Source organism: Haliaeetus albicilla, chromosome 11 (assembly GCF_947461875.1).
Source record: "Haliaeetus albicilla chromosome 11, bHalAlb1.1, whole genome shotgun sequence".
Classification (NCBI taxonomy): Eukaryota; Metazoa; Chordata; class Aves; order Accipitriformes; family Accipitridae; genus Haliaeetus; species Haliaeetus albicilla.
The window spans coordinates 13511806-13533884 of record NC_091493.1 but is presented as its reverse complement, the minus strand read 5'-3'; the positions used below and the strand labels follow the sequence as shown (position 1 = coordinate 13533884).

The 22079-nt window shown below is 41.2% G+C and overlaps 1 protein-coding gene across 4 annotated transcripts in view; it reads left to right on the top strand.

The window, feature by feature from the left end:
* Positions 1-9236: 9236 nt before the first annotated feature.
* LOC104316910 (L-threonine ammonia-lyase) overlaps positions 9237-22079 on the top strand; it is a 34080-nt gene continuing 21237 nt past the window's right edge. Inside the window, exons 1-3 of one of the 4 annotated variants that reach the window (XM_069796185.1) lie at positions 9237-9419; positions 14232-14258; positions 17511-17853. In XM_069796185.1, coding sequence (XP_069652286.1) covers positions 9364-9419; positions 14232-14258; positions 17511-17853 — 426 coding nt within the window. In that variant the 5' untranslated portion in view covers positions 9237-9363. Of the gene's footprint in view, positions 9420-9561; positions 9999-14231; positions 14259-17510; positions 17854-22079 lie in introns of those variants that run through there. The other 3 variants (XM_069796182.1, XM_069796186.1, XM_069796184.1) reach the window with 3 other exon arrangements.

The window sequence follows — 22079 nt, the reverse complement described above, 5'->3', positions numbered from 1 at the left end:
GAAGAGGTCAATTATTTTCACTCAATTTACTCAGTTTCTGGCTGCTGGATTGAAACAGTAGTTGGGTAGATGTGGAAGCAGAATTTTGTCACCTGGAGAGGTTGACTTCCACAGAGCAAGTATGCAGCTTGTGCACTGCTTCTAAGGGAAGCACAAGCTTGCTCTGCAACCAGCGTATCTGTTCAGTGAACAGATGAAAGGCCTCTTGCAGTGGTGATTTCACCAGAATGAAGTAGGCATTGACATTTAAAGCTTTTGATAGTAGTGACTCTTAGCACCACATCCCTTACAGCCTCCACTGAGCCTCCACGTCTCTGTTGTTCATGGGACAGCCTCAGTTGGTGTTACAGGTCTTGTGGGCTTCAGCCTTCAATGTGTGAATACCTTCAGGTTCTGTGCCAGTGCAATCCCCTCTCCAGTCTGTTATATATCAACTTGTAGTAGTGTTTTATTACCTTGATTTGCAGGGGACATCAAAAAGCGTGAAGTTCTCCTGCTGTTGTCATAAAGGCATAATCTTTGACACTGTTAAAAAAAATAGATCACATGGTTGATGGTATTGAGGTACTGTCAAGATCAGCTCTGTCTCTAATTGTACCCTCCCTGAAGAAGTTAAGAAATGTATGTGTCATGGAGCAGACAACTCTGATCCAGCCTTCTTCAAAACAATACATTTTGTACTACGCCTAAAGCCAACAGTGAGTCAGCTACAGGAATTGACTCTCTTGTGTCATCTTGGGGCCAACACACTAGGCTGGATTCTGTTTGCCAGCATTAGGTAAGCGTCCGATGGCTTCAGGCTGTTTTGCATCTGTGGCTTCAGATTCCTGAGCAATCATCTGTGAGGAAACTGAATCAGAAAGCTAAAGGAAAAGGTGGGTCACACAGAATATTAGTGAATGATGTAGTTTGTTTTGTATTTTTAACCAGTTGTTAGATCCTTTCATTTGACAGATTTCATGCATTTTATGAAGCCTGGCCATGCCTCAGAAAGCCCTATGAAATATGGTATGTGGTGTGCCTGCCCATTTTAGAGAAAGGAAAAACGTTGTCCTAACAAAGGTGGATTAACTATATTCCCAGCTAAATTAGTGACTCAGGAATAGACTCTTGACTCCCAGTCTTGTATTGCACGCATGGTGATCTGATAATATGTGCTATATTTTCTATTACAGAAGGCTGTGTCCCTTTGCTGTTGTAACTTTACGTCCTCCCATTTGAGTCACATAAAAATGTGAAAAAGATCTGTGAGTCCATGGCAGATAATAGTCTAGAAAATAATACTCATGGGGAAGTACTTGATTATTCCCAAATTAGAATTACTCAGCTAGTGTCTTTAGCAGATCAATATTGCAAACCACACCAATTAAATGAGATAATTACTTGAAACTGGACCAACATTTTCATTCTGTGAAGGAGCAGCTAATATCCAAGAAGCTCTTCATCTGTTGAATAGCACCTTGCTGAACACAAGTCATGACAAACAGCAGTAAAGCAGAGGTCTGTGTTACTTAACATCTGTGTACCTTTCTCCATTAGGCAATGCATCAGCCATGTATATGAAGCCTTTGAATATAGGTAATATTTACCATATGAGGGACTTGCGGAGATACCTAATGAAACAGAGAAACAGCTGGAAATAAATCCCATTTTCGATTACTAGTCAGCCTATTCTCCTTTCCTCTTAATTACCACAAGGTCACGAACAGATGCAAGGGAAAGAATGACCTGCCAGAGAGGGAAGCCAAGCTAATCACTGCACTGCCATTTCTCTGAAAATTTACAGTATGTGTATTATTTTACAGCCAGTGTAGTAAAAATCCCAGGTTAAGACTCCTTTTAAAATATGTATGCTGGAGGAAATATAATACTGTAGCAGGATGGTAGTATTTCCTGTTATTATAGATCCCTCACATCTTTAGCTACAATTTTTCTTCAAGCATGCTTCCAACACATGCTTCTAGGCAGAAACTGAACAAGCATGTGTATGAATTTTTTCATCGTGCTGTCTGCATAGTTAATCACACGGTGGATCCTGTCCAACAAGATTCCCAAACAGTACAGCTAGCTATTACTGTATGGTACTGGCTTCTCACCTCCTTAATTCCAGCTGCAAAACTGCATTAAAAGACAACTTAAATACTTTCATAATGCCACTATTTAATAGGAGAATTTGTGGTAGTTGCCATAGGGAAATTGTGTAATCATGAATGGGAAGAGAAGTGCCCATGAAAAAATTTCTATTAAAAGTTGATTCAAGGCATGAAAAACCTTGTGAGAGTATAAACAAATGAATAGACTAACAAGATTAGCATGCACCACAAGCTCTGGAGGCAGGGCATTAATTCAGATTGTTAGAAAACAGATGTGGACTCTGGATTCTTGTCCTCCACCCCTTATTTTGAATTTTTTTCTAATGAGATCCTTGAAGTGTGATCAGTTCCATATGTGTTACAGGGGGAGGCTGATGGTGGTTACACCTGCTATTAGTTTGCTGCATCTGCATGGATATTCTAGTTAGTGTTAAGGATGAAACCATTAAGAGCAAGAATTATCATCCGAAACAAAGTTGTTGCAGGAAATCTGGATAGCATGGATACTGTTTCTAATGCCAGATTTTAGGACATACTACCTTGCTTTAAGACACCAGTTGGCTCTAAGTATATTAAAAGATCTGTTACAATACTCTGTCCAGATGTAGTAAAACGCTTTAAGTTATCTGTCCTAACTGTTCTTTAATTCAGACCCACCACTGGAACTCGTTGTAAGAATAACAGAAATATTATTTCTTAATTCAGATATTAATCTGTGTCATTTTTGTATTTTTATTTCTGTAAGTGCTTGCTGTTTTTTCCTTCTTGGATACTACTTCTTGTCATCTGGACAATAACAAAGGGATGATTTTGTTTCACAGTGGTGACTATCTAAGGTCTCTTCTAATTAACGTTGAGAAAAGAGGAAATGGAAGATTAGAGGATAAAAAAACGTGGAAGGGGAACGGAGGGGTCATTGCATGTGTTCAGGGAATGAGAAGCATCAGAAGTGAGGATAGAGAAGTCATGTGAATCATCAGGATGCTATAAATAATTCTGAGGTAATCTCTTTTCTTTAAACTATCGTTAGGAAAGTGAATTAGGAGAAGCTGATAGGACGAGACCCTCTGGTCCGAACTCAGAAGAAGAAACTACACCAGTCCAGGGTGCGGAAAGTGCTCTGCTGGCGTTCGGTACCGAGACCAGGAAACAACCACTGGGAGGGACTGGGCCGCGCAGCCTCGATGGAGTCAGTGGAAGGAGAGCGCAGGCCCGGGCAGGGAGCAGGCGAGGCGGTGGGGAGCGGCCCAGCAGAAGGGCAGGGGCAGCAGCGCAGGGAGCCGGCCGGCTATGGCGGGTAAACCTCACCCGGCAGCCGGGGAGCTGCCTCACGGGTGGCCCACCGGTGAGGTGATGGATTGCTGTCTGCGTGGCCACCAGGTTACCCAGGACCCTCTCTTCGGCTCAGGCGGCTCCTTCGTTTTGCCCTTCCCACGATGGCACTCGGTAGAGCTGAGGGCCAGGCTGGGTGCAGTCCGGGTGAGCTGATCTCCAGCACAGCGTGAACTGCAACCGAGAGTTCAGTGTTTTAATTAGACACGGCGGGGGGGGAGGGAAGAGGATTTGGATCGCTGAGAGTCTAGGCCAAAGGAACAGGCCCTGAACTGTTACGTACTTGACCTTGAGCTTGTTTAGGCTGGCGGGGAAGCAGGGGAGTTCACGTAAGGGCTGATGCCGAGAGGGGCTGGCGTATGGCACCCCGGCAAAGTGTTTGTTTATTTCGGCAGAAACCATCACCTGTTCTTCACTGCTGTTGGATATCTAAGCAGTGACATCGCAAACACCTTCAAAGGCTTTTTGAGCCTCTGAAAGCATCGTGCAGTAGTTAATCCACAGACTGCGGCAAATCAGAATCGCTTTGAGTAAGTCTGTAAAAAGCTATCTGTGTTTCGGCTCACAGCTGCTTCTCGTTTGAATGCTTAGTGATTTTTGTTAGTGAAAATAAAGGTAATGACTATAGTAATACTTTGAAATTATATGGTGCCACTCTGATGTTCTAACACCGTCTGAAATAGTGGAAGGTGAAGCTGTTGATCACAGTCGCTGTGCTCTGTGCAGACAAACTAAAAGTCTCTTCAGGGATTCGCTGTATGGGCTTCAGCCAGCGCACCTTTCCTTTAACGTGAACACAGCCGCGTGACCAAAGCTTTAGACCCAGAAGGACAAGAAGCCTGGAGTCAGTGATAACATAAGGTGTCTCCTGTGACCCAAAGATGTCTAGATACAGCCTTTGCTAATTAATGTCATTTCGTTAAGCATATTTGAATAGATTATTGGATACTTTCATGCATCTGCAATGCTAATTTACTGCCTCTGCATATATTAAAAATGTTATCCTACAACTTCGATTTGAGAAAAGCACGATGTAGAATCATGGAATAGTTTGGGTTGGAAGGGGCCTTTAGAAGTCATCTAGTCCAACTGACCTAAATATCCCAAATAGCAATGCAAAATGTTTTGCTGGTTCTTATCAGTTATTTAGTCTCAATAGTAGAGAGTGTGCATTTTTTTTGTAACGGCAAAGCACAAGCTTTGTGCTGGAGTTCCCAGTTTTTGCTCAGCTGTTGAAATGTATTGGTTCAGCATCTTAGAATTAGACCTCTGATGGATATAAATACAATTTTCAGGAGACAATTTTTGGACGTGTAAAGTTTTGCTCTTTGTCTTGAGAAATATCTCATCCTTTCAGCAAAATGTCTATGTGATAAGCAGATACACTCTGTCCTGCATAGTAACTTTACACAAAGCACACTCGGGCTTCCCTCTAGCCTCTTGTGCCAGCACGTATGTTCTTTGAATTGATGCCTGTCCTTTCTCTCAGCCACTACAAAATATAGCTTGAGAAAGCTAGATCTGTTTCCACTGATTTCAGTCTACCTTATCAGTCTTTTCTCAGGTTCCTAAAGATAACAAACAGGAACATGACATTTCACTGCCATGGGTCAGCTGCTATCTGACATAGAAACACTGGGGGCTGAAACCCTGGTCTGCTTTATAAATATTGATTTATGCAGAAACTGAGATGGAAGTAAAATTAGTATGCAAAATTAGATGGAAATGTGAAGCTTTTTGTTGTCTATTTGTTCTTTTTCTTCTTTTTTTAATTGGTGATTCTTTTTGAATTGTTTATATTTATTTATCCATACTGATTATTACAGTGGTTTACCACCATGTTTGCATCAATGCATTGCATAATCCTAAATTATCACTTTGGTTTTCTGTGTTGTTATTCTCTGAAGAACTTCTATTGTTTTTCTTGGCTTAACTGCAGACTGTCTCCACCCTCTATCTTTCTGCAGCTGACCAAATTCTACAAAGAATTATCTGCTTTGGATAGACTATTGCTTCCCACCCATGCTGTTCTCACTGAGGTTGGAAATGTTATTAATTTTATTTAGTGTGGGGAAAAACTTGGCTAATTCTTCAAAACCATCTTTCAAGTACTGTAATTCAATGAAGTCTTTATTTACAATGGTAATAGCTATTTCTCCCAGTGCTGTCCAAACTGAATTTTCTCTGGTTACAAGAGAATGAAGCACTGTTTTCCATCTTCATGGCAAAATGGTCCCATTTTATTTTTCGCTTTGGGAAAAAGCAGCATAAACTTGTTTAGAAGGCTTTCTAGGAAAAGAAGCAGCTGTTACTTTCCACGTTATGCTATCTTGTAATGGCTTTTGTGTCAGTGACTGAGGGAGTAAGGCAGGCAGTCATATACAACCTGATGAGTGTAAAACTGTTATTCTGAGACTTGGATTTTCCACTTCTTTCCACTCCTAATTGTTGATCCTACACACTAGCACATGAGCACTGAATTTCAATTCTGTCCCTTGATTAAACTGGTATTTGGTGGTTTTCTACTCAAAACTATCTAAGTAAAAGATAATAATATGGTATAATGTGGATAAAAACACTTCTCAAGAAATGACATTTCAGATGTATATAGTGCCCCTGATAGAGGCTAGTTTTACTGAGGTCTCAATTAGGTATGCCTAAAGTTGTGCAGATATGAATGATTATTTCCTTGCACAAACACAAGAAGTGTCACTGGTGGCAGTATAGAAGTTGTAAATGAAACCTTCGGAAAGATACACAGCACTGAGGCACTGGCTCTCTTCCCTTAGGACCCACCAAAAAGCAGCTGGGAGGAGGTAAGAAACTTTAGATTTGAAAAGGAATGTGATCTGGGGAAGACCTGTAACTTAGTGTCATCCTTGACAGTTTCATGGCAATTGTGTTGGGTTTCACTTGACAATACCGGCAATGTAATTACAACTTACATCTTACCTACTTGCTCTTGCCTTCTCTTGCACGTGCGCTCTCTTACATAAAACAAAAAAGTCAAAGATGAAAGGTAGTTTTTCCTTCCTGCAGTGGTTGTAGTGTTTTTTGAAGCACTGTGAACAGGTTTGGAAGTGGCTATATTAAATTATTCCAGGTCATGGTTTAAGAGAAGTAGAAAAATGGTTATTTGAAGAGTTTGGCTTATTTGGAAGTTAGATAACGGGTCTCCAAATAGGCTAGAGCTCAGATCAAATCAATGCAAAAGGCACAAAAGAGTCAACCCCATCCTATCACAGGACAGCTAGTTTGTTGTTCACATGTCAGTTCTTTGGTTAGTCTTATGATGCATATTTTTAAATCTTCAAGCAGTTAGTGGACCAGTCCCTAGATACTTAGGTAACTTGTTAATTTTCCATATGTTTTGGTCTGCTGGTAGTGATTGGCTTGATTCTATTCAAGATTAATAAATATAATGAAACAAACATATTTCAGTCTGTTAGCTAAGAGCTAAGAGTGAGATTATATGTGAAAGGTTTGCCTGATCAGTTACTAAAAGGCGATATGCTAGAGAAGTTTTGTGCTGATTACGTGCAAAACCAGAGAGAAATGAGGGCGTCCTGGGAACTTCAAATGCAGCAGATAACAACCCCTTGCTGACAGTTGATTCAGAGGCACGCAGTTTGAAAAAGGAATGACAGAAGATGTTATCAGGGAAATCACTAATAGGATGTAGCCTTTATAGCCAACTAATTCAAATGTATAACTGGTCTACCATGATCAGTGTGCTTTTTGATGTAAATTAAGTAGACAGCACCATAGGTAACAGTGGTTGGATTCCCTCCGCACACCTGACTAGATGCTCTTGGTAGCAGTGGGAAGGAGGCTGTGCGACGGATACCCTGCTGCTGTGTCTTTCGTTGTTTGCATCCACTTTGTCAGTTATAAAGCTCCTTTAACAACCACAGCGCTCTACTTGGAAAAAATGTCTGAAAACGCAATGAAATCAGAAAGGAGCTGTAAGTTCCGTCATATGGTTTTTGTAATAGCTGTTAAACTATGGGTTAATCTAGTTCAATTGTATTAAACCTTGAATCAAAAAACATAAAATATGTATTTAAGTTCATCCCCAGAATAAGTATTTTGCTCTGAGACTGTCCCTAAACCATGTCTTTTATGGGGGCATTGCCTTCTGCTGGAGAGTTCTGGTTCTTGGACAGCAGCAGCTGATATGCCAACTCCTGCTAATAATTGCATTAGTAAAGACAAAGGAAACACATAGGAATCTCCTGGAGAAGGATATTAGGAAGAAGTAGGAGATCAGATTAACTTCCTAGATGAAGGTGGCTATGTTATTCAAAGGATTCAAGTAACAACAAAGAGAGATGTCTTAGAGAAGACACACAGATACTAAAAAAACAGTGCCTGTGAAAGGTGACAAAATCCAATTGCTCTAGAAAGAGAAAGCAGGACTGCTGTATGGCGATCCTCTCTGCATGCACGGATAGTGAAGGTGGATATGTGAAGTGGCAGACAAAACATAAGAACCTAGTAGGGACAATGAAGTCTGACAGACAAGAATGAAAGGAAGACACATGTAATAATAGCATGTGTTTAACCATTTCTCTCTCATTAAGGAAATAAGCAGCTCAGAAAATAGTCAGTTAACTTACAGCAACTAACAGTGATGCAGTACCTTCTAAGACACAGCACAGCCAGTGTTTCCAGCAGACACTTAGATAAGGGCTTTGAATGAATGTTTGACGTAGGTCTAAATTTACAGCAGAAATTTCCAAATATCCTTTTTCCCTAGTGGGCTGCTTGTTTGGGAGTGTTCTAGAAGGACAGCAATTCAGTGCTTCATGTACTTCTGTCCTGAAAGAGCTTGGTGAAATTGTTTCCAACTGCTTGGCCAAATGGTCCCCAAAATCCTTTTACTAGTTTTGTGTGGTTGACAAGTACCGATCACAGATCAGGGCCTCATTTTGTGAGGAGCTGAACTCATGTCAAGACGAGCGCATCAGTCTGGGCTCACAGACACCCACCTGAAAGCTAGGCATTGCTATTTTCACTACTTTTAAGTTCCCTTTCCTGCCCACCGCTGCACTTCAGACGTGTTATGAGCAAAGTAATAACTCCACCCACCTTCTCTCTGTGCTTCAGGGCACCAGTGAAGTTGGCCTGAACTTCACTCTGGCTTAGAGCTGCAAGTGTTAGCAGCAGCCAACTGCCTTTTTGTCTCTTCACTCCTGGCAGCAGCGTGCTCCTGGGTTGTGGCCATGTGTAGCACATGCCACCTCCACAACCTGCACATCCAGTGCACTACCAAGGGGTTTTGGGTGGGAGAGACAGGAAAAAACGGTGAGCTGGAGCTTCATCTGTCCTGATGAAGTCAGGGGAGCATGCACCTGTCTGCCACGCCAGTGTAGGGAAGGCTCCAGCAGCACAGCTCAGAGTTTCCTAAAGATCCCAGAAAACTATTTGATCATATATTCTGACTCTCCCATATAAAGCAGATTATAATATTTCTCATGGTGGGGAGGGTTAGGTCACAGCTTGTGTTAGATTTTGGAAGGGGACACCAGGTCAGTCCCAGAGCAGCCTGGAGCCTGTGCTCCATCAGGGCTGTATGCCAGAGGAGAGGAACCACTGAAGGAGCCCCTGCTCCCATCTCCATTGCATCTGGAAATGTGGCACTGCCTTTGCTTATGCTCTCTCAGGGCAATGAAGAACAGATTTAGATGGTTTTTTTTTTCTATATCTGTTGCTGTATTCTCTTCCTTAGATGATCTTTTCTTTTCTATCTGTATGATCTGGATATCTCTGTTTTTCTGCTGCAAGGACTTGTGCCAAGAGAAGACCCAATCTTTCTCCTCTGTGCCTCAGACACGAAGACCTGTGTCCCTTGGTGCTGCCTTGAAGAGGATCCCTGCGGGTGACAACCACCAGAAGAGAGGCATCCCTTTCTTGCCACCTCTGCCTACCCAAGTGTATGCTGTTAAATCGCAGGCCCTACAGTGGGTCTAGATCATGCTCTACAGCTAAGCAGTAAGTAACTAAAGCTTCAAGTGTCCTGCTAACAGAGCGTCACCCAAGCATAATCCAGGCCCTGACTCAAATTGACAAGGACAGGTTGGCCTCTGAAATAATCTCTTTAAATAGCAGCAGCCATCTCTCTCAAAGGCACTTCCCTCCCCCAGCCAGTGTCGGAGAGCTGCTTACAGCACGTCACCCGCTGTTTCCCACCCAGGCATTGCAGGGCTGGCACTTCTCACAGGCAAGTGTGTCCCCTGCCCGCAGTGTCCCAACTTTGCTTTGCACCAGGAATTACAATGAATTTTGCAGCACAGATTCTCTACTCCAGGGTGTTAAAAAACAGAAGTCCCAGGGACCGCACCAGGGAAGATGAAGACTACGATCCTTTCTGGCAAAGGTTGGAGAGTATTGCTGTCTGACTTAGAGCTAGAGTGCTCCTTTCTCCCCCTCAGGGGTCATGGTCAGCCCTCGGGGTCCACCCAGGGCCAGGCCCATGGACATGACAACCCCTGGACCCCTCCTGCCTCCTTATGGTGTCGTAGTTGGAGTTTTGCTTCACCTCGTTGTTTATTTAGTCGCTGTGCTGTATAGGTAATGCTTTCTTTTTCCTTTCCTTACTTTCTAAAAAAAAAAAAAAAGGAAATTGTTTGTAATTTTCCAGTTTCTCCCAGGGTTCTGTGGGTATGAGTTGCTTTTGGAGTCATCCAGTAGAAGCAGTGGAGATTTGAATGCTTTAAGGCTGTGGAGTTCACTTTTTTTATTTCTTCATAAGCACAGTATTAGTAATAATCCTAGGCAGGCCAATGGGCTGCTGAAAATTTGTCTTGAGATAGCCTGTATCAGATCCTGTTATTATAGGTGTTCTGTGCTTTTCTTTGTTATCGTGCTTATGGTCTTGGATTCCTGTTTTCAGGCTTGGATGGTGCAGAGAAGACATCTAGCACCCTTGCATAGCACCAGTTGGGGGGGTGTGCACCCATATGGCATGGTTGTGTTTGCACAACCATGCTCTTAACCTTTTCCATAGTTGTTTTCTCCCCCAATTTTATTATCTGGACACCACTAGCAAGATCACAACCTGGTGTTGCCAGATGTGGTATAAACAATAGGCAATTCTCATCCTGCCAATAGTCGCAGTTGGTAATATTTAAAACATTGTTTCAGTGGTCTTAATGCTGTTAATAAACCCTCATGGAACACCAAAGGGGAAGACAAGATTCCAGTTCTGCATTGAAAAAATGGCTTGCCCAAAGTCGTACATGATGTGACATGTTCTGCAGCGAACTGAGAATTTTAAACCAGTCCTTTCATCGCAGGACCATTCTTTCCTCTAGTTTGCTATTTGTTCTTTATTACAAGTGAATTATGGATATGTGTTAATCACCAGAGAACCTCTAAACTCAGAATGCATTTAACTTACAGAGGAAAAAAGTTTAATTGCTTGAAAAGTTTTAACTGCCAAACTTTATGCAGTGTTTGATAGTGATCATTTGACATTCACAGCTGTGAAAGTCCTGTAAGAACTGCTTAAAGAGATGGATCTGTTTGAGGGACACTTGGAAGGTGTTGAACCAGAGGTAACCAAGAGGAGTGACCTTCTGAGTTCTTCTTGCTTTCAGATTAGTTTTTCTCATGTTATCTATTTAGCAGCTGACACCCAGTTGCCATTGCCAGCAGTAAGCAATGACGTTTCAGTAGGCTTACAGAAGACTGGCAACAGAATATGACCACAGATGAAGGCAGATAGAGTGCTAGGCTCAGGCTTTTGTAAATCTGACTTGCTGAAAATAAAGAGATATTTTATCAGAAGTGATAATGCAGTTTGGTTGTTCCCTGCATGAGCCTGAGCTTTCTTCATGTTTGTTGTTGGTGTAACATCACACAATTTTGTCAGATCTGTGTATGGTGAGGAGAGTTATAAATGCCTGCTCAATCTCAAGTCTTGGTTATTATGTACCTATCTATGCTGGATGGTCACAGTGCATACATCCCCTAACATTTGTGTCATACAGGCTAGTAACTAAGCCCTGATCTCTTTGTCTTTAAGACACTCTGATAAGTAGCCCTGCTACGAACTTCCTGCAGGAGTCTTAGGCAAGTCGCTCGATCTGTCTGTGCCCCAGTTTCTATCAATAAAGTTGAGCTAATATTTACTGAATTTATCTTTCAGTAGTGAAAGTGTTTAGGGGAAGATGTTGGTGATCCCTGTGCAATTTAAGAACAATCACTTTGCGTAGGGTTTGGGTATCTAAATGTCAGAGATGCATTTTAAATTTCCATCCTGTCGTTGCCACTAATTGGGAGTGATACAGTCTCAAATGGGCATTTCCAAGTACCAGTGTTGGACAAAATACTGGTAATTTGAGAAAGCAATGTTTGAGTGTAGCATTGTCTTCAATCTGTTTTAATTGTATTGTCAAAGAGACATCTAGCGTGTTCCCTCCCCATGCCTGGGGGATTTTACTTGTCACCCTGTAGTCCTGTGGAGCACACTCAGACACTATACAGTGCAGTAACCTAGAATTACTACCGGTGAAGATGACATCCGTTATGATGCTTGTCATTTGTATTTCAGCACGCCTCAATTTTTCTATCATTTCTCTTTCATAAAGACCCGCTTGCAGAAGCTGCTGAGATGCTTTTATGAATTGCTGCTATCACAGCATTTGGGTGTGATTGGGGGCGGGGGGGAGTAGAAGAGGATTGGGTGGGGTTGGTGGGGATTTTGCAGAAGTAGGGGAGCTCACAGGGTTTTACACTGCCAAAAGGAGTTGGGATGGAACAGGAGTGCTTCGGAGCTATTAGGAAAGAGGACTGCAACAAATCGGGAAGGTATCAGAGGGCTGTGGAAGTCTCAGGCATCTGGAAGGGTCAGAGGAGACGGGGCTGGGGACATGGAATAAGAAGGATTAATAGAGCTGGGTAGATTCTGGGTAAAAGAGGGATTTGGATGAGGGAAAGGGCCCTCTCTGTCATATCCTGGGATTACCTCTTTCTCACTCCTTTCTGAGGAGGTCCTAGTCACATCTCAGTCATAAGCTGAGCAGACTGCTACCTGCAGCAGGCTGCTTACCTCACCCCTCCCGGTACATGACCTGTCTCTGCTCAGCACTTTGAAGAATGAGGTAAAGTGACTTTTAAAGGGTCCCTTTTTGCTGTAATAAATATTCTCAACTTCCAGGCATAAAATCTGAGCCCATTTATCCAGAAAGCAGAAGACAAGTATGTCTAAAACTTTGTCTTCCCAATGTTTGTTGCTTAGTGTGCTCCAGGAAGGTGTTCAGGCAGCCTGAAGGTGATGGCAGCATATAGACACAAGCTTAAGAAACCCCTACCCCCAAAACATGAAAAAAGAATGAAATAAAAATGTATAGAGTACATGTGCATATATGTTCATGTGTGTTGATGGGTTAATTACAGGCTAGCCCCAATTCATTGGGGTGGTATTTAAGCTTAACACTAGCCAGATTGCCCTGTGCCATTGACTGGTCCAAGTTAGGCATTCGCGTTTGAAATTCTTGTCATGGCATAGACCCCTAAGGATGCTAAAATACAATACAGAACTTGTACCGTACTGTTGGTCCTTCTTCCTGGTAAGTGTGTATCATCGTGAATGCAGATGACAAAGACTGCTGTGGAAATGACAAAGAAATGCTGAGTTTTCAGTCTTGTACTAAAATGTCTTTGTTTCCTTTTGTGGCACTTGAATTTCTATCTGTGAAGCAGCAGAGTAACATAGGAACCCATGTCCCTAATTCCAGCTTCATTTCTGCCTCAAAATGCGTTTTTGTGACTCATTTTGTAAGAGGTGTAAAAGCTGCCAAATGGGCCAAAAGCTGACATCGGGTACGTCTGCAAATAAAAATGGCAACATTGGGTGAGACCAAAGAGTTGTCTACCTCTGTGTCTTCTCTGTAGTGGTGGCCAGTAACAGGAGCTTGGAGAAAAATAAAAGCCATGTAAGATGCTTTCTCTCATTTGCTCTCATGGAGCCTGCCAAGTAAGTGTTAGGGGCTTCTTGAACAAAGTACTTATTAGTCATTATTAGACCTACCTCAATATAGTTGCACAATTTTTTTAGGAACCTGTTTATATTGCCTTTCATAGCATCCTTTGGCAGTGAGTTCTGCGAGCTAATTATTTTTGGAAGAAGGGAACTTCTAAATTTTCTACCCGATACTTTCACATGATATGCCCTTAACATTTATACTGGGAGAAACAGTTGACTATTTCCTTCCCAGTTGGCTATTTCCTGGGCATCCATGACTTTGTAGATTTTTTGCTCCTTCAGTTTTAGAAGCTGAAGATAATCCACTATATCAGTTTAATCTGTTTAGTCTGTTACCACATGGATCCTGAGGAAGCCAATTTGCATGTGCTTCATCTGACAGGGACACATAATTGTCCCATCATTGCAGGATAACTGCATAGGCGTTTCTTTCTCCCTGTAATAAAGGCAATAATTGTGGTCTTCAAGTATAGTATGTGCTACTACTGTATTTTATCTTCCCCAAATTATTTTTGTTGGTTTTATTAATCTCTTGGTGTATTAATATTACTATTTTTCCAAACATATTTCCACAGTGCTATTTAACTTGATGAAAATTATCAGTATATTCAACAAAACAAACTGGAAACAGAAAAATTATTCATTCCAAGTTGTTGCTTTTTATCATTCTAAGAGTACATCTTGGCACACACTTTCTTTGCATTGGCTTTAAGACTTCAAACTATGTAAAGCTATCTGCTTAAATGATATTTTTTCCAGTTCCTTAATTATTCATGGAATGTCTGCATATGGATCTTCTCTTTTATTTTTTGCAGTTATGCTGAGCAGCTGTTCTTGAAAAAGTAGGTTTATAAACTTTATTTCCATGTTTGCTTTTACTAATAACTTTAAAGGTAAAACACCATAATTTATAACCACGTAACAAAGCTTGCTAGCTGTATATTTGTTTTATGGCTGGAAATAAACAGACTTTTTTCATGAGAACTTTCCGAGACAAACTCCAAAAAAGGAAAAGTGATTCATTTGAAAGGAATAATGTTTTATAATGCTGGGGTTTGTATTTATGTTGGCTCAGATTTTCATCTGGTGGGCACGACCTCTGGAACAGGGGCCATACTTTGTAACTGTGCATGAGAAGTCACGTGCTGTCTTTTTGTGAACATTTGCATGCTTTGCTGCCTGTTTTGACTGTTCCTGCAAAAGAAATCCATACAGAGGTGTTCTACACCAAGCATACAAACTGCATTTGAGGAGAGAAATGCATATGACCCAACAGGGTTATTAGTTGCCTCTTTGTGATGGATTTTCAAACCTAAACCGACTGTTTACCTTGGGAGTTTGAGAGCTCTCACTGGGTCTGTGGCACACCCAGATGGGTTCAATAGGGAAAAATGCCATTAACGTAAACTAAAAATATGTAGATAGAAGGAGAATAAAAATTAATCTGAAATAAATACACATAATACATACATATACAATACCATGATGATATTCCTTTGGTTATAAGGTTGCTGACCTTTCAGATGCAAATGGATGACAGTTTTCATATTAAATGTTGACATGGTAAGGTTTCAGATGTGCTTTAAACCTGTCTCAAGGTCGAAAAGCCTACATATATTTTAAATCTGTTTCACTTTTGTTCTTTTTTTTACCAGTGGTCATAAGGTCGTGTCTGCATCAGGGTCCTGAGCAGATATTTACTGTTCATGAGAGCAGTGCTGCACATCAAGGACTGAGAATCTGGGGAAAAAAAAAAAAAGGAAATACAAGAGTAGGGCCAAAAATCAGTATCCCGTTTTGGTCTTTCTGTTTGCAAAAAAGAACATATTTAATGGCACTAGTGTGGTGGGGTGTTACCCTGTAGATTTCTAGCAGAATCCTGGTTCATCAGTGGACTTTTTGTGGTCATCTTTGGCTGGGATTTTTATGGATTTTTGTAGTTGATTGCAATAGATGCAAGGAAAAAGTGTGAATGTATCTCCTATCTCAAATGCCAGTCAGTAAAAAGAATTTTTGACCTAGAAAAATCACAAGTTTTTGATCTACCTATATATTTTACCTTACATATACCCTTTTAACCCATTGCCAATGTAAGGAATAGAATTCATTCCTAATGTTTGCTAAAAATTTTAGATAATATATTTAGAGATAAGATGTATATGTTCTTCTCTTTTTAGAGTGGTTATGGGCTACTGTGATATGGAAAATGTGTTGGGTTTTTTTGGCGGGGGGGAGTAGGGAATGAACTGGCAGAGATGTGGCTTCGTATGTGATGATAGCTGTTGTTTATTCAACAGTCCTATTTGGTTCCGAGAGCTGTGGGCTGTGCCATAACAAGTTCATGGGGAGACAGTCTGATCTGATTGCCATCTTTGCATTAAGCTAACTAATATGCATGAGAACTAACACTGGAAGCTTAACATTTTCATGAAGTGTTCCAACCCTCTAACCCCAAAGGAGCAGAAATGCAGAAAAGTATAGAAGAGAGCTACTTGATAAGCTATTTAATTTGAAAATGGAATGCCTGCTGTTTGGGTGTATCAACTTTAAGATATGCTATTGGGAAAATATTTTAAATCACAAGTGTTAACATAAACAAGTAAATACTTTATGTATTTACCTTAGAAAATTACTGTTGAACCCATTAATTTTGGAGAGAGAAGACCTTGCTACAAAAACTGCCCTTTTTTGTCTCCTGTGAAGATATACAGAATGACTGATGCTACTGATAGATCACTTGATTCAAGTAACAAAGCCTCTTATGCTGCCCACATTGTTATGTGAAGTCCTCAGCGGAACAATTGGAAGTGCAATAGGAAGCAGATCTACTGGCACAGATTACAGGACCACGAAGAAAATGGATGACACTGCCAAAAGCAGCTGTTTCTAAATATTTTAGAATTCTTTTTGGAAATTATTACAATGCTTATTACAGTGGTGATTGCTGCTGTAAAACTAGGGAGGCATTTGCTTTAGCCAGCCTTGCTGATGAATACCTGCATAACTTAAATCCAAATTATTTTGTGAAAATGGTAAATGTGGTTTGTTGGAGATGATGCTGGAATCTCTGGCATTATTTAACATGTAAATTTTTTAGAAAACCCTTTCCTCCAAATAGATTAATGTTGAGTCCTTCATGTAGAGGGGCTTATACTATCTGTGTAATCATAGCCACAGGCTGGGGGTGGTATCAGCTCTTTTCCAAATTACTGGTCTTCTGCTTAATGCTTCTTTTCCTCCACGTTACTCTCCAAATTCCTGGAAGTTTTCCATTTATTTGTTAGTAGGGCTGCAAAATCCTACGCTGTAGTATATTATCCCTTGTGAACTCCTGAACGGTGTGGGCCATAGAATAAGACAATCTAAGGTAGGAATACCAGCAAATTTTTGTAGCAAAGTGTTATGTCTCTGAAGTTCCTTGGGGAAGGAGGTTTGTGTGGCATCACAGTGTCATCTTATCTACAGGTGTTTTTATCTATGAAGTGTTAAACTGCAGATCAGCAGACCTAGTTCTTTAGCTCTGTAGTAGGATATAATTGTTATCCCTTATCAAAGTAATTTCCTTCCTATCACAAGGCAGTTGACAACTGTCAAGAGTAAGGTCTGCAAGTACGCAAGAGCAGAGAAGCACACCTCTTGTGTACAACGTAATGACATTTGTTACTGCTATTAATAGTATCAGGGAGTGCTCTGCAGCAGCTATTTCCCTTTTTTGAAAAACATGCGTACAGCAAATGCAATTCCAGTTATCCCAAAGTTTCTGGAAGCACTGAACTGGGATCATTGCCAATTGAGACTGAGTACCAAGGAAGGTCTGGCTGCCCAGACAGCATAGATTATATCTTTCTTATTTTCTTGGGTATGACAGTTTCCCAGTTTGTCCACATGCCAGGTTATCTGTGGCTTTCCTAAAAGCTGGCTGGTTACAGTAGTTTTCAGTCCACCTACAAGATAAGGTAATATGACAGTAGTAATTCACTCTGCCCGTCCGAGGCTTGCAAAGAGCAGCTGAGATGTGCATCCTTCTTAAATGCTAAATGTCAAGCCTTTAATCATCGAAGCTTTCTTGACAAGTTTCTTTTATTTGTTTTTAGGGATGACAATAAAATAAAGAAACAAGATGCCCCAGCACTTTGTGATCTTCGCTGTTGTAAAGATGAGCCAATAAGAAATGGCCTTATTGGGCAGAAGCCACCTTCTATCAACCCTGAGAGACTGAAAGATTTTGGTGAGGAGGATTACCTGAACGGGGATGTGAAGACCTGGGAAATGAAGATAGTGAGCCGTAATGAGGAGTTACTTAGGGATGCCCTTTCCCGCATCCCTCAGTCAAGCAGTAGGACCAGCCTGTCAAGCTCTAACAAGCTGATTCGATTTGAAGATATTAGTGCAGCAGCTTTCAAAATCCAGTGCGGTGTTCAGAAAACCCCCTGCATGGTAGGGAGATTATATGGCTTTGCATTCTCTCAGTATTTCTTTTATTTTCTTTATAAAAGTTGATCAGAAATGAATGAAGAGTATGTGTGAGTTGCAGCAGATAGATCTGTGTAAGATGACCCATGCTCATATTAGTTGTTGTTAACTGTCAATAAGCATTTTCGTCTTACCTGTTTACATTAACCTAAATCCTCAAAGATTGCAGTGACCTGTAAACAAAGGATAAACCACATTAGGCATAGACTTAATGCACTGTGATGATATGCTCCTGGTGAAAAACTCTCGCTACAAGGAACCTGAGTTGGAGATGGCAGACTATCAGCTGTTTGGGTAAGCAGTCTTGTGGAAGAGCCTGGTTTGGAACCAGCCCACGTATTTGGAGAGTTTGAAGGTACAGATTTTCCTCCTAGGCTGGCCAGCCTGGCAAGGCTGGATATCTTCTGCAACCAGGTGGTTCTGCCACGTGCATCTTCAACAAAACAAGGACATTAAGATACACAGACATAGGCACCTATTGATCAGTCTAGGTATGAAAATGACTGAGACACTCCCATAAATGCACAAGCATTTGCTAAGCATAAGAGAAGTACAGCGGCAAGCTAGTTAATTTGTAGTGTATTTCTAGTGTTGGGAGCTCTTCATGAGGCTATTGTAGGCACTCTGTGGCTAATCTCCTCTTTTCGCTACAGTGGGTGAAAAGAGCGTCTTTGCCAAATAGCAATTCATAGCAGCAGCCCCAAATCACTCTCTCGATGAATCCCTCCCTGTTGCTGACCCAGGGCACCCTGCCAGCCTCACTGGCTGTGGATTGTCTTTCTGGCCTGTGCAGGGAAAGGACCTTGGTGTCTGAGCCACTGCTTGGGGATAACAGTCCCTGGAGCAAAGTGGTTGGGTCTGCAAGGTATAGCAGTTCTCCTGGTTCCCAGATGGTGCCTGCTGATCCAGAATTACTTTTGGTGTTTTCTTTTTAACTTAGAGTTCCCAAAATAACTTCAGCATACTACTGAAGAAGTGCGTCTCATGACAAAGGGCACGATACAAGACTGTTTGGGGCTGTAAGGTGGCACAAAAAACTTGCGGGGTAGTGTTGGCTGGAGTGCAGGGGGTCAAACTGGATGCATTTTGCATTCATATACTGCCTGTTCAGAGTGACTCAGGAGTAAGCCATCCTGCCAGCCGTACCTGGATTTCCTTTCAGAGTGGATAAGTTGGCTTGCTTGGGAAGGCAGGAGGGGGAGTGAGCAAACACCTGTGCAGCACAGGTGGTCAGGGAGCCGGGGCCTGGGTGAACAGAGGGAGTGTACCAAACTCTGCATGTTGCATTGTTTGTCACCAAAACTCTCAGACTGTCACACCTGAGAGCACAATCGGTGCTCTAGACAGAAGTGTCAATCTTCTGCTTTTGTGGAGACACTGTCCCAGGAAGAGAAGATTTGCATTTATATTGCAGGTACACTTCTCTGTAATTGACAGCTCTGGTCAGGTTTGTTAGATGGGTTTAATCTTGCTGTGCAAAGGTATGTCTGTGGGCAGGGAGAGGGAGAGTGTCTGGGCTTAATCTGGAAAGCAGAACTAGCTAGCTCCGTACCCTTTGATAGCCTGGATCATCCCTTCCCTGCAGCTCATGGCGTCGTGCACTTCTGCCAGACTACTGAAGTCTATCTCAGCCCCATCCCCTGAGCCGTGTCCTTGCTCTCAACACATCCTGATGCAGGGAAAGGCAGGACTGCACTACTGAGTCCGTCCGTCTTCTGCTCCTGCAGGCACCCGTGTAATACGAAATGTTTCGTAAACTGATCGTGCTCCTGCTCACGAGTAGTTAAGCTCTCTTTGGCCAATTCACACCATTTGTTCTCAGGCAGCTTTGCCCCTCCACTTAAATAGCTCTTTTCTCTTGGGTGTCCCTGGCAGCTTTATGCAACATGGTTGTATCCCCTTGCTGCACTTACTGTGCCAAGCTAAACAGGCTTTCTTCAGTCTCTTTTTATGAACTATGCTTTTGGGATGATCAGAATAGTGGAAAACCTATATCCCCACTTGTTTTAGTGTGAGAATAGCCCATGACTGTTGCTATTCAAAGTAATGTCCCCACAGAAGTCATTAGTATATGTTTCATGCACTGATTCAAAAGGAAAGCATTGAAAGCACAGGGTGGTGTCAAGAAAAACACAGATAACCTTTATCTTAACTCATTACTGAAAGCTAAGAGCCCCTTTCAAGGACATTTGTTTGGATTAAAAAAGGAAGCATGACTATAACCCATTCAGTTAATTGAACGGAGAAACACTTTGCAGGGTGATTTCTAATCTGCAGGTAAGACCATGGGTGGACTGTCCTGGATCCTTCTGCAGGAGTTTGCCTGGAGCTGAGATATGGCATCATGAATTAATGTAACAGATGTTATAGAGGTAGTAAGTATAGGAAAACAAGGAATTAGCATTAAATTGGGCACTTGGTTTGGCTACTGATGTAGAACTTTAAGGGTTGTTTTGTGTTAGCTTTGTGGATGCCAAATGGAGGCTGTGCTGTGTGTTGTACATTAGAAACAGTATCTGTAATCCTTAGATAAGATCACAGTGACAAAAGGGAAAACTTACAGTCTGGTTCAATGAGTCTTACAAGGTCACGCATCAGGTCAGTACAGCTGAAAATAGCACTGACACCTCCTTTGTTAGAAGTAATTGCTATACTTAGGCTACATGAAAAAAGCCTCAGTTAAAGAAAGCAGAAAAGGATAACCTGAGGAGTTAAAATATTGAGTATCAAATTAAAGAAAAATAATAATAATCTGAAGTGTACCACCTCTGTGGTAAAGAGTGACTTAATGACACATATTTTTAAATGTAGGAGACTCAGCAACTTTAAAAAGTCACAGGATTTATCTCCTTAAATCCTTTTTCTCATTGTTCACTCTAGAATCCAAGATTCTCTACAAACCCCCAAATGATACAACTAGTACAGTATGTGAAGAACCAGTGAAGTACTGTTTCTTGTCTAGTGTTCTTGTTCTGTTTTGCATAGGCATTGATTAGGCTGTTTAGGATAGAAACTATTACTCTCTTAGTGTACTAAGTGCTTTCCATTCTTTCAGTTCTGCAGCCAGATTTGCAAAGGAGCAGCAAGTGGTAGCTCCTATTGCAGGATTTTCAGAAGCAAAATAGAGAATCTGGCCCCACCTATGGGTGAGGAACTTAACATATGCTTGTAAATCCACTAAAAAACCTTGAAACATTCATCTGGCATGTTTAGTTTAATTGTGTACCTTATAAGAAGTATCTGTTTCAGATATATTTAGTTTATATAAATTCACTTTGAAAGTCCCACAGTCTGAAAAATATGTCCGTGCATATTACTAAGTATACTATATACCATATGCATGAGACTGCCAGATACTTTTTGAGATAAATATTTAAAATATATTGTCATGCTGTCTTTTAATCTATCTCTCTTTGTGACTTATAAATGAGTGCTTGATCCCCTAAATCTCCAGGTCCTTATTTGCTTTGGCAGACAATGGACAAAATAGAGCCAATTAGGAAATAGAGACGCAATAGGCCTAGGGAACTGGAACCCACAGGCTTACCACAGCTCTATTTCATAAGTTATCTTGTTTAAAACTCTTGTTCTAGATAATGTGGTAATGGGAAATTAATATGGCGATGCATGCTGTGCATGTCTTACTATAAAAATTGATAAAGCTTTGCCATTTAAAAAAAAAAATTAAAAAAATCATGCACTTGGACAATGCATCACATGTACTATGCTTGCTAATTCCTCTCAGCTCAGGCATCCTTTCCATTCCAAACACTGCGCGTTTTCAAACAGCTGCTGCTTACACTTGCAATCCGGGCAAATATTTTTTATTATTTCCATCATTCTTCAAATAAGAAATGTCTTTACTAATGTCGTACTGACCTTAGGAGGCAAAATGGACAATAATCAGTGGCAGAAATGATAGCAGAGTCATACTGGGACTCAAAGAGGAATTCTCTAACTGCTTTTGTATCTATTAGGAGATGACCTTATTTTGGGGGTATTTAATACCCAGTTCTGCAAGTGCTAAAATATCAGACCACGGGGTGGCTTTTGAAATAATTGAAAATGCTTATTTTAATATCTGTATTTGAACAGTAAGACCAAAACAAGTGCTATTTTCAGAATTCATAATGGCATGGGGTACATATTTCAGTGCTGCAAGTTTGAAAATGACTTCCATAAGCCAGAAG